Source organism: Hemiscyllium ocellatum, chromosome 13 (genome assembly GCF_020745735.1).
Source record: "Hemiscyllium ocellatum isolate sHemOce1 chromosome 13, sHemOce1.pat.X.cur, whole genome shotgun sequence".
Lineage (NCBI taxonomy): Eukaryota > Metazoa > Chordata > Chondrichthyes > Orectolobiformes > Hemiscylliidae > Hemiscyllium > Hemiscyllium ocellatum.
The window spans coordinates 33,585,552-33,598,028 of record NC_083413.1 but is presented as its reverse complement, the minus strand read 5'-3'; the positions used below and the strand labels follow the sequence as shown (position 1 = coordinate 33,598,028).

The 12,477-nt window shown below is 39.6% G+C and overlaps 1 protein-coding gene across 1 annotated transcript in view; it reads left to right on the top strand.

Moving 5' to 3' along the window:
• The window catches only part of ccdc39 (coiled-coil domain containing 39), a 138,090-nt gene that overhangs the window by 93,108 nt on the left and 32,505 nt on the right, over positions 1-12,477 (top strand). Inside the window, exons 14-15 of the mRNA XM_060834446.1 lie at positions 2,432-2,555; positions 7,163-7,322. Of these exons, the coding sequence (XP_060690429.1) occupies positions 2,432-2,555; positions 7,163-7,322 (284 nt within the window). The remainder of the gene's footprint in view (positions 1-2,431; positions 2,556-7,162; positions 7,323-12,477) is intronic.

The following is a 12,477-nucleotide window of genomic DNA, read 5'->3' as shown; positions in this document are numbered from 1 at the left end:
CAGAATTTAAACCTTTTTGGACCTGGAGAGACCATATCTCAGTAGAGGAGAGCAAATTATTATAGGGAATGATTGTCCCAAGTAAGTGTCTTTGTCAGATACTGGCTGAACTCTACCAGGGTCAGCCAGAGTTTCCAAACCCTTAGGCTGAAGTCAAATGAGTCCCTTGACTAATTGTCAGAATACCTCCCGACTGACCATAAAATTCCTTGAAGAAAGTGAGGACTGCAGATACTGGAGATCAGAGTCAAAACGTGTTATACTGGAAAAGCACAGCAAAGTCAGGCAGCATCCAAGCAGCAGGAGAGTCGATGTTTTGGGCATAAGCCCTTCATCAGGCATGTGTTGTGGGGACCAAGGGGGCTGAGAGATAAATGGGAGGGGGTGGGGCTTGGAAGGTGATAGGCAAATGAAGTGGGTGATAATAATCATTATATTCCTTGCTTCCATTAAGAAATGCTTTCCTTTGATCTCTGTACTGTCATGCCTTGCTGGGGTAGCATGCCAGAATCCAAGCCCTGCTATTCCTAGTGTCATCAAAGGTAAATAAATTATGCAAATATTCTTCAATTTACATGACTTCCAGAATGAGGTGGACAGGATGTATAAACTAGGTTTCTGAAATTAATAAAATTACAATTTATTACAAGTAATTAGATTTTACAATTAAACAATTATGAATCACTAGCAAGTAATTCTACTAATTAAAACTAATTTAGTTATAAACACCCCCTCACATACAGACAGAAATTGAAAAGAAAACTGGGAGTTATGGACAGACAGAATGACTGGTAAGGCAGTTAATTGGTTCCTAAAATGATTCTTATACTGGTCAGAATATGCCTTGTGTAGCTATCGTTACCTGGATGCTTCCACTGGTTTTCGAGAGGCACATGGTGGGTGGTTCACTTATAAAAGGTGCTTGACATATCAATGTAAAGTCACAGCGTATACCAACTGCTGAAGGAAAGATACTCTGGTTTTCTTCAACCTTAATGTGACTTCTACTACAAAGAACAGAGAGAGCTGGTGAAGGTTGGATGGATTCTTCCTATCTTGTTCATTAGCCCAAGCTGTTCAGCTTCCTTAGTACAAATCACATAGCTACCAGCAGGCAGAAGACCTTTATCGTCAATTAGCTACTCATTAATCCAAAGAGAAATCAGCTTCTTGTTGCCAACTCCATTGGAACCAATCTTCAGCCTCAGCTCATCACTTAGTTCCACTTTAAATGGTACTTGAACAAGCAGCTGTGTAAACAATGTTTGCAATGAGTGTCTGGTTACTTGCTTTCAATACATGCAGCAATCCTTTGTTTTAGGATGATTTGTTTCTCATTTCAATCTACAATTCAAAATACAAAAGAATGAAAATACACATTCTTTATAACTTTCTAATTTGACCTATTTTCTGATCCACCTGTTCAGAGATGTAATTACACACTTCTGGAGCAGGTGGTACTTGAGCACAGGCCTCTCGATCCAGGGGTAGGAACACTACAACTGTGCCACAAGATCGCCCCAATATGTTCTTTATACCATGTGGTTATTTAGTTGAAATATATACAGTATGTTTGTTATGTAAACTGCTGACAACCCTGTATGCTAAGAAAGCAATGTGAGCCATACTTATTGCACACTAAAAATGCAGAGTGATATTTAGATGCTGGCAACCTTCAAATAAAAAGCATAAGATGCTTAAGACATGTCTCTGCATGTAAAGCAATATTGCAGAAGCATGCAAGTCATGGATGTCCCTGAGTTCCAAAGTAAAGTGTCAAAGGATTGAAGTGGAGCATAAATCAGGAGTAGGCATAGTGATACAGAGGCTGGGGGTTTGGCAATGTCGACTTTCATGACAAAGTGTCAAGGATGATCATAACAAATGGGCATGCAGTGATACTGTTGCAAAGCACTGATTGGATAATAGCCAGGAAAATAGCCAGCAATTGATGATCTGCCATGTACCCGTTCTGATTTAGGTGTTAAAAGTTTGCACCATCTAATTCCTCAGGGAAGGAGAACTGGAAATGATGTATCAATAAGATGATTTGGGGCTTTAATGAGGTGACGATTTTGTCAGGAAAGAAGCTGACTGCACTAAAGGGTGAGGTTCTGAAGTTGCCATTTAAAGCTTCAGGAGAAAATTTCACAATTTTTTTTCAATATCCAGAGTCTGAATTTTTTCATCCACATCCCATAAGTAATTTTTAAAAGTTATTCTACCTCAGTTTTTCTATTTTATTCCTATAGTCACTCATCTGTTTTAGATACTTTGTGAACTTGGAAAATTAGTCACTTCAGAAACAGTAAACTTTCTGAATGTACTGACAAACTAAATGGGTAAATACATAGGTGCAATAAAAAATGTTAAAGTGGTCAAATGTATTTGTGTTTAGCACATATTGCTTCATACTTTATGTATTTTTCAGTGCTGAATTACATGAAAGATTATCAAAAATTGATAAAATGAAGAAAAGATATGAACTTCTTATGGTTACAATGAAACCTGCCGAGGGTGAAGAAGAACGATCTCAAGCTTATTATGTCATTAAGGTAATTTAATATGTTTCAGGTACAGAAATGGAAAAGTTAAAAATATTAATATTATTGCTGTTAAGAAATCATACATGCTTCTCTAATTTCTGAATGGATCTTGCCATAGTTACCCATTTTTGCATTTCAATGCAGTGAGAAAATAAACACTTTCAAAGGAAGAACATTTGTTTATAATAAACAATTCCTATGAATTTGCTTTCTGTGCTGTGTTTGTAAAGTTATTTCTCTTTCCTGAAGTTGTTGACTCCTTGTTCAAGTTCAATTCCATGGCCTCTATAATACTTTCAGATAAATGAATCATAAGCCCTGAAGACTATTTGTGCTTGTAAAGTACCAATTATCATTCCTACAGAAATTGGAATTTTATCCTCCTTATTCAAGGGAACAAGGCTAACTGATCACAATTCTAGTTAAAATAAGCTTAATTGCACATACTGAGATTCAAAGGTGAGTGAGTTCTTGTAGATGTTATACCATACTTTTAATCGCAAGAATTAATTAACAAAACCTCCCCAACATTTGCCTACCAACTGGAACCCTGATGCACCATAGCAACCCCATTGAGAGAGAGAGAGGAGAGAAAGAGTGTCAGCAAGAAAAAGCATTGCAGACCCCCAGAGAATATCCATCAAGCAATCAGCACGATGTAGCTAGGAACATCAGGTGATCCAAATCTCAACAAGCAAATGTTCCCTGGAGTGCAGGCCCAAGCAGCCATTGCACTGACTCCACTGACAGAGGGTCCATTAGAAAAGGGTCAAAAGTATGGTGCTGGAAAAGCACAGCAGGTCAAGCAGCATCCGAGGGGCAGGAGAATCGATGTTTCGGGCAAATGCCCTTCATCAGGATGGGCTTATGCCAGAGATGTCGATTCTCCTGCTCGTCGGATGCTGCTTGACCTGCTGTGCTTTTCCAGCACCACAGTCTCGATTCTGATCTCCATCATCTGCAGTCCCCACTTTCTCCATTAGAAAAGGCTCCAGCTCTTAGTAATGAGGACTTTGCAGACTTGCATTTGCTGGTGTAATTTCTGATGACTTAATTCATGCCAGGTGGTCGTTTTAGCTTTTCTTTTTTGTAGTTACAAGAACTGAGGGTTTGCTCGACCATTTTAGAGGACACTTATGAGTCAACTGCAGAGCTATGGATGTGGACTGCCCCAACTAAGGAGGGTAGTTTAAAGGACATTAGAGAACCAAATTGGTTTTTTTTTAAACAATAATCAACAATGCTCATCAATGGTTTCATAGTAATCATTAGAGTTTGAAGTCAAGACTATTTATTGGATTCAAATTCCACAACCTGCTGGGGTGGGATTCAAACCTAGGTCCCTAAAACATTATTTGGATCACTAGTCCAGTAACAATATCACTCTGCCATCATCTCCCCCATGACTGCTATCCTTGCCCTTCTAGGAAGAGAACTTAAGAGCAGGCATAGGCTTTTTTTCCCCTCACGCTACTCCACAATAAGATCATGGCTGATCTGCTTGTGGTCCTATCTCCACTTTCCTACCCACAACCCATATCCCTAAACTCTCACGCCTTGTCAAAATCAGCCTTAAATAAATTTGTGGACCTGTCCTCCATTACCTTCTAGGGAACATAATGAGCCTCAAATGAAAATTCTCATCTCAATTTCAAATGTGAGATGTCTTATTCTGAAACATTGATCCTGAGTTTTAGTCTCTGCAAAAGAGAAAACAGGCTGGATACTTTCAGGATATCTCATAGTAAGCACCTCTGCACTGCAGGCAAAGAAAGGAAGAAACTCTAACTTGGAGTACTACAAACCAGGTTGAAATGAAATCAGGTTAAAGGAGTTTCAATCACCCTACAAAAATAAAAAAACTCCAAAATCAAACGTTCATCTGTCAATGCCGTGCTCCCAAATGTATCTGCAGCCAGCAATTTCGTAGGAATGTGATCAAGTAGTTTTTTCCCTTTTGTTGGTTCCCTCACCATCTGCTACACATCCAGTCTAGCAGCTTTGGCCTGCAGGACCTAACCAGCTCGATCAGTAGTGCTATTACCAATAATTCCTGAAGAAGAGCTCATGCCTGAAACATCGATTCTCCTGCTCCTTGGATGCTGCCTGACCTGCTGCGCTTTTCCAGCAACACATTTTTCAGTGCTATTACCAAGCCACTCTTAGTAGTGGACATTGAAATCTTCCACCCAGAATACATTTTATGCCCTTGCCATCCTCAGTGCTGCCTCTAAGTGTTGTTCAGAGTACCTATTCATTAGCCAAGGGAAAACAGTATGTGGTACAGGGGGAAGGCGATGGCCTAGTGATATTATTGCTGTACTGTTAATCTAAAGACCCAAGTAATGTTCCAGGACCACTGTAGATTGTGCAATTTGAATTCAGCAAAAATCTAGAATTGAGTCTAACGATGACCATGAATGCATTGTTGGAAAACCCATCTGGTTCATTAATGTCCTTTAGAGAAGGAAACTGCCATCCTTACCTGGTCTAGCTTACATAGCCATGTGGTTGACTCTTAACTGTCCTTTGGAAAATTAGGGATGGGAATAAATGCTGGCCTAGTCAGCGCCACCCTCATCCCATTAATGAATTTTTAAAAATCAGGTGGTGATTTCCTTGCCATGTTTACTCTGAAGCTATAAGACTTAATGAGGACTATAAACAATATTGAGGATGCTCAGGGCAATTCCAGCTTGGCTGTCACCACTGTGCCACCTCCTCTGTTGGATCTGTCCTGCCAGTGGGCTGGTGGTGGTAGAGTATGGGAAATTGCTTGTAAAAAGTTATCATTCCACGTATATGGTTATGTCAGACCATTGCTTGACAATTATGAGACAGTTCTCCCAATTTTGGCACTATCCCCCAAATAATAGTGAGGACAACATTGTGGGTCAACAGGACTATTTCTGCTATTGTATTTTCCAATGTCTACGTCGATGCCATCCAGGTTCATTTATCGAATATCCTTCTATCCCCTGCAATAAATGACAAGAATCCATTTGCTTCCTAAGCACTTGCTGTGCCTGCCTACTAACTTCATATAATTCATGGACAAATCCCTCTGTATCATCAAGTAATGCAATGTCTCTCCATTTAAATCATATGCTGCTTAATTGTTCTTCCTGCCAAAATGGGCAAGTTCACATTTTCCCATGTTATACCAAACATTAACCTGTTTATAGTCCTTGAAAGACTCTCCACCTCCACTTGACAACTTATGCCATTATCTTGGTATTATCAACAAATTTAGCTGCCATTTATTTGGTGACCTCATCAAAATCACTGATAGAGATTTGAAGTGGTTGAGGATCTAGCCCTGGTCCCTTCATAACAAATAAGCATGCAATCTGCTTTTCTAATTTCTTGGTCTGTGTGTTAACTTTCTGTGGCTCGTGTACAAGTACATCTAGGTCACTCTTGAATATTGCTATGGACCAGATCAACCCCCATCAAAATATAGGAAGAAATTAGCCTAGTCCCCAATGTTTTCTAATTTTTAAAGGCAAGCGTAAGTCATCGTGTTCTGGATACAAAACAAAAATCCAAGGCATCACAAGCTGTTTATTTTATTGGTATCTCTGTCTCAACCTCTCATCACAAAAAAAACCCAGGACAAAATACACCTCAAAGCCATAGTACTGTCACAATATAAACATGTCAATCACTTACAAACAAACAAACATTGTTCTTTTTATCTTTCCTCCCAAGGTGGATAACTTCACACTTCATCACACTGTATTCTATCTACCATATTCCTATTCATCCAAATCTATACTTATCCTTGCACAGCTTCTTTGCATCCTCCTCACTGGTTATCCATGCCACACTTTGTATCAGCAAATCTGGATACATAACTCTGACCCCTCATTTAAGTTATTAATATAGATTATAAAGAACTGAGGCCCAAATCTGATTTTTGCAGTATGCTGGCTAATATACTACTACAATCCCATAAGTCTTAATTTTATCTCATGATCCATGTGTGTGAGATCTTAACTGTTTTTTGAAAATCTAAATACACTATATCCAGTTGTATTCAGTTGGTTGGATGGCTGGTTTAAAATGCAGTGATGCTAACAGCACAGGTTCAATTCCTGTTGCAGTTGTAATGTTATTGTCCTGGTCACACTTTCTCAACCTCACCCTTTGCCTGAGACACTCAGGTTAAGCTCATTACCAGTCATCTTTTTCAGGACACTAGAGACTTTACCTTTACCTTCTTATTCTATTGTTATTTCCGGGTGATTGTGGAATGTCGTAGTTTCCAATCCCTATTCTGACATTTGGAGATTGACAGTTTCATGTAGTTCTGAGAATGAGCAGCATAAGAAATACCAGCCATAAAGCAATAAGGTGAGATCTCCATCTGCCACTTCCAGTGTTTCAAGACAATATCCAATACTACTTCAATACCAAAATTTTCTAAAATCTTTGTCAGCACTCATTCCCCAACAAATATCACCAAGCAAAATAAATGGTCAAACCTTCTTGCTGTTTGTGGGCTATTCCTGCATGACAAATGATACCCATGGTAACATTCAAGTCATTTTAGATATTTAATAATGTGATATTGTCAGTTTATTTTTAATTCCTTTTTAACTTTATGCATTTAGGCTGCACAAGAGAAAGAGGAACTTCAAAGTCAGGGGGATGAGCTTGATGCTAAAATTTCCAAAAGTGAAAAAGAACTAAGAGCCCTGGAGAATACATTGCAGCTGCTCAACAATCAAAATGCGACATACCAAAAATCTTTCAACAGGGTGTCAGAAACAAGTATGTTTCTTTTCCCCATAGCTGAAGACAGTGGCGATTGTTATCTTTAAACTAAATTATTGTAGAATCAATGCAAAACTTTCACTTGCTTTTGCAAATATTGTATCTCATGAAAATAATTGCAAGAAGTTGGAAAATGTTGTCAAGATAATATTTTTTTTGTAACTACTTTCCCAGGCAGCAATTCCATGAAAATAGAGCGAAAAGTTAAGTCCTACTTTGTCCAATTCTAGAACACAGAAAGGAGACAAAAACACCAAAATTTAAGTGGTGTCTCCAGTGCCTAAAATCTAAGTCTCCAAGGATGCCTAAATAGTTCTGACCTTAATTTAGTTCAAGTGATTTTTCAGGTACAGCAAACTTTGTTTTAACCAGCGCCTTATCAACCAGCACTCTTAATAAACAGGCAAAAACCATATATCTCGAATACCGCAATCCACTTCAATATATAACAGTGATGACTATATCCCTTGCATTATGGATAGCCCTGAGCCACTTCATCCAGTCTGGTGATATAGTATGCAATAGGTTGCTTAGGTTTCCCTACGCCCGTCTCCTATGTAAGTACTATGGCAACATAACCTTCCTATCTGTTGGACCTGTAAAAGGTGGAAAGGCTTTTCATAATTAGGCAAGGCTATCGCCGGAGCCGACTGCAGTGCTTACTTAAGGATGTTGAAAGCTGTTGCAGCTTCCTCATTCCGCTGCAAAACATTCCTCAAGTTAGAATGTCTGGCCTTCTTCACTGTTTTCCTCAGGAGAGCCATAATTTTAAGTCTGAACTAAATCTCGCCATTGCCAAAAACACATCATTTGTCCTATTATCTCAGGTCTGGGGGTTTTAGTAATTGCCTCAATCTGATCTGGTACAATCAGCTTAGTTCCTTTAGAAATTAGTCTGCCCAAGTATTCGAAGTACTGTTTGTAAAATTGTAGCTTCTTCCTAGACACCTTGTGACCTCCACATGCCAATTTTTCTAGAAGGAAAATAGTGTCTCGCTCACGTAGTTTCTGACTTTCTGAGCAGACTAACAGATCATCAACATACTGAATTAGTTTACTCTCCAACAGCATAATCTCTAGATCTGATATCAAAACTTGGTTAAATACATGTGGCAAATGCTTAAATCCCTGTGGCATTCTAATATGTGTACTGCTGATCCCTGTATGTAAAAGTAAACAAGTACCAGCAATGCTTTGCCAGTGGAATACTGAAAAAAGCAGAACACAAATCAACAACCGAAAACCAATGCTACCTGTTGAGGCACATTAATCAATAGTGTATGTGGGTTTGGGACTACAATCGGCCAAATTTTCCACCATCTCATTTACTGCTCTCAAATCATGCACAAGTCTCCATTTGGACCTTTCTGCTTTTAGGATTGGCAACAGCGGAGTATTACATGGACTGCTCATTTCCCTCAGCACTCCTGCTTCCAGCAGTTCTTGTATCGTTGTTGCTATTCCCTCCTCTGCTTCTGGTTTTAAGGTCTTCTTGTGGAATTGCTTTTTGTTTTAATCTTAATTCTTCTGGACTTTCTGACTTCATTCTCCCCACATTTGTATCATGTCGTGACCATAAAATAATTGGCAATGCATTCAACCGTTTATTCTTTTGATGGTCATCCTGTCCAACTATCATTGGCATACTCCACTAGGGAGTCACCTCAGCCTCCTTTGGGTTTCTCACCAAGTCTACACAAACTGCAACTCTAACATAGTTACTACTTCCAGAATTCCAGACCATTGGTGCCGCCATTTGCCAATCACTAATCACTTCTGCTTGCTTTACTATGGGTTCCAAGTCCTTGAATTGATGTCCCTCATTTACTACCAGCGTCACATGGGGAGCAGCTCCTGGCATACTGTACCAGAAATCTGTTCTTTCTAATCTGCAACGGCACTCCCTGCTTTCCTATTATTATAGCTTCGCTCTTTAAATGCTGCTGGGTGAAAACTTCACAGTGCTATCACAGTCCTTTTGCTCCCTTTTATGAGCAATGGCATCATTCTTTTTTCATACAGGTGTTTGTTTTCTCTGCTATCATTCCCATATACTGAGTTCTCTTCAGATTCTGACTCTGATTCTAACTCCAATTTTTCCCATCCCTCCTCTACCAGTCCCCTTTGGGCCCTCCTATTTGCCTGCTTTTCTACTCCCCTTTGTTCCTTCCATGGGTCATTCTTCTTCTCACCCCTTTTGACATTCCTTTTTGAGTTCAGAAATTCCTCATACTCTTCCTGTTCTCATACTGTCTGCAGTAATCAAAGTTCCTCCTCCACACCCTGTCTTCGTATTTTTGTTTTTCCCATTTCCTCCATCTCTGGTCCTGTCTTTCTTTGATTAACCCCTTCACTTCCTCCCTTCTCTGGTTCAATTTATTTTTCTCATTCTCGTCCTCAACCCATTCAATTTCTCCTTCTATTTCTACCGTTCCCTTTATCAAGGAACGCTCCTGGAGAAGGACCACACTGTGTCCACCAACACCCTTGAGATTTTCAGGTGGGCACCACAGGGAGCGGACTGTTTTATTTCCCTCTCTAACTCTTGATTTAATCCCTGTCCTCCCCTTCACTTTTTGATCATGCAGCATTGCCCTCTCTTGAGAAGGGCACTGCTCGTCACCAACCTCTCGGATGTTGGAGTTCTTCCTAGTGGTGGAATATAAATTAAGATTTACGCACTTGTTGTTCTTCACTGTGTCTGACACCTGCACACATACGATATGGGTGCTGGAGAAAAATAAGCACTACCACTGTTGGGCGATAGTGTGGGGGTAATTTTTAAGAAAAAAAATAAACAGGAGTGTTGGAGGTTCTGTTCACTCTAAGCTGGCTGTGAGGGAACTGCATCAGTCTGGGAAGGACTCTCCATTTTTGTGTTAAGGAGGGGAACTGACCTCTGAACTGCTTGGACCACACAGTCAGTGTGTTTATTACTGCTGTTGATGTTTCCTATTGAGGAGGAGAGTTTTTTTCCCCCCCTTGCTTCAGGGAGACCTTTTTGATTTTTTGTTTTCTTAAAAACAATCACAACAAACAATAGAGATCAAGAGACACTGCTTTGACTTTCTTGTATTTGGGTAAAGGGATCTGTCTAACTCCTTCAAGTCTGGATACAAAGGAGGTTCATATTCCTGACCTCCTGTTTCCACTGGCAGTTTATCTTGTTCTTTGGCAGCTTGCCTGGTCACTACTAGGGCCTGGTATGTTTTTCTCCGTTTTCTCCCTTCTTTCTGAAAAAAAAATTAGTATGTCTGCCTCCTGTTCTCTTCTGGTTTCTGTTTTTAGATTTATCTTTTGGTTTTGATACTGGAAATTATTTACTCAATATTTCAACTACAGTTCCTTTATTCATCATGATATTTATTCTAGATCGATTAACATATTGTCTCCCTCCTCACAGTTCACTCCCCCTCATCTTATTAGTCCCATGACACTTCGTCAATTGTTATTTATTTTCCTCTGCTGTTCCTATTTCTAGTCTCAACTTTTATTTGACTCATCAATCTGTCAGCCCTTGGTTTCAAATAATTAATAAAGACAATGTAACTTCACTTGTTCTGCCCATGCAGACAACTACCTCGGGTGGTATCCGCAGAACTTGCTATCCTGTCCAAGCAGACCCCTACTTGTCCTCGGGCAGTATCTGCAGGATTTGCTCTCTTACCTCATTTGTTCAGAGACCGTATTTACGAGGATTTTTTTCCTGCCTTGTCTGTTCAGACCCTAGTTATCTGTGAGGCAATATCCAGAAGGACTTACCAACACCACGTGGAATTTTATTTCAGACAATTTATATTTTCTATTCTTACTCATGCCACTGTGCAGTTTTCTCAATCAATCCTCCGAGTCTCCTCAAATTTTAATTTATTACTGGATTCTTTGGATCAGAGAGACCACTCAGCAGCTTTTCTGCTGAGAGGACCTCCCTCATTCAACAGAAGCTGACAGGATCATTTTCAAACCTTTTGTCATCATCCTAGGTATCCACATCAGTGAGCCTCTGATAAAACACTCGTGGTATAGCCCACTTTTTATGTGTGTGTTTAGGTTTCCTTGTCCACCACCACCACAGGAAATGATATCACCAACCCAAGGAAATCTAAACATACAAATAATAATTGGGCCATAACACCAGTGCTTCACCAGATGCTCACAGATGATGATACCTAGTATGGTGACGAAAAGTCTGAAAACGAACCTTCTAGCTCAGCGAGCAACTTACATCCAGAACCTCAACCTGAGCTACAAATCTTCCCAAAACTCGCTAGAATTTAATCCAAATTATCAGCAACACACTTATCTCTTTTTGTGGGTGGCCAACCCTTATTCTGTCAGGCTCGGGAAGGTCCCCAGTGGACTGCGAAGTGCCCTGTGACTGCCGTCTCTTTTCAGGTCGGGCTATTTCTGACCCTGCTTGCAGCGCCAAATTTGTTGTGGAGCGGTTGTATCCAATACTTTGTGAGAATCACCAGGAGACGTAGAGAATTCCTTAAGAAGTTAGACTTTTATTTGCGAACAAAAGCTGTAGCAATCAGAAAATGGCTTCCTCTTTGCCCCAGATTCTTGATGCTCACTATTTTTATACTTTTTCTAGTTGCTGCACGTATGTAGAGTCTTTAGCATAACCGATCATATTAGCTTATATTGTCTTTCTAAACTGATCATCTTCTGCCACAATGTTCTTCTACTTAACACTTAACCTATCACATTATGCCACCATTGTCTTTAACATTTGCTCCTTTATCACATGATTTGACTTACCTATCATATTGTGCTACCATTATTTTCAGCCTGTGCTCATCTGTCACAAGATTCTATGCATTGCTCCATTAATTTAATTATACAGCTGTCATATTAATTTCCATAGTATATCCCTGCATTATGTTTCTATTACTTACTGTGTGTTTTAACAGATTTTAGTAGGTGTGTTGATTTTTTCACATAGACTTTTTGAGGAATGGTGATGTCACGAAACTTCGCTTAGTCAGGGTTTACTGCAGTTATGCATCCCTTTGATTATACAGAATATTTCATCAACCAACACACTCCTGGTCCCGTAAGTGGTGGTTAATAAAATGTTTGCTGTATTTCTGGCAACCACAAACTGGATTGGTTAATTTAGATATGTAAATGAGTGATCGTATTCCTG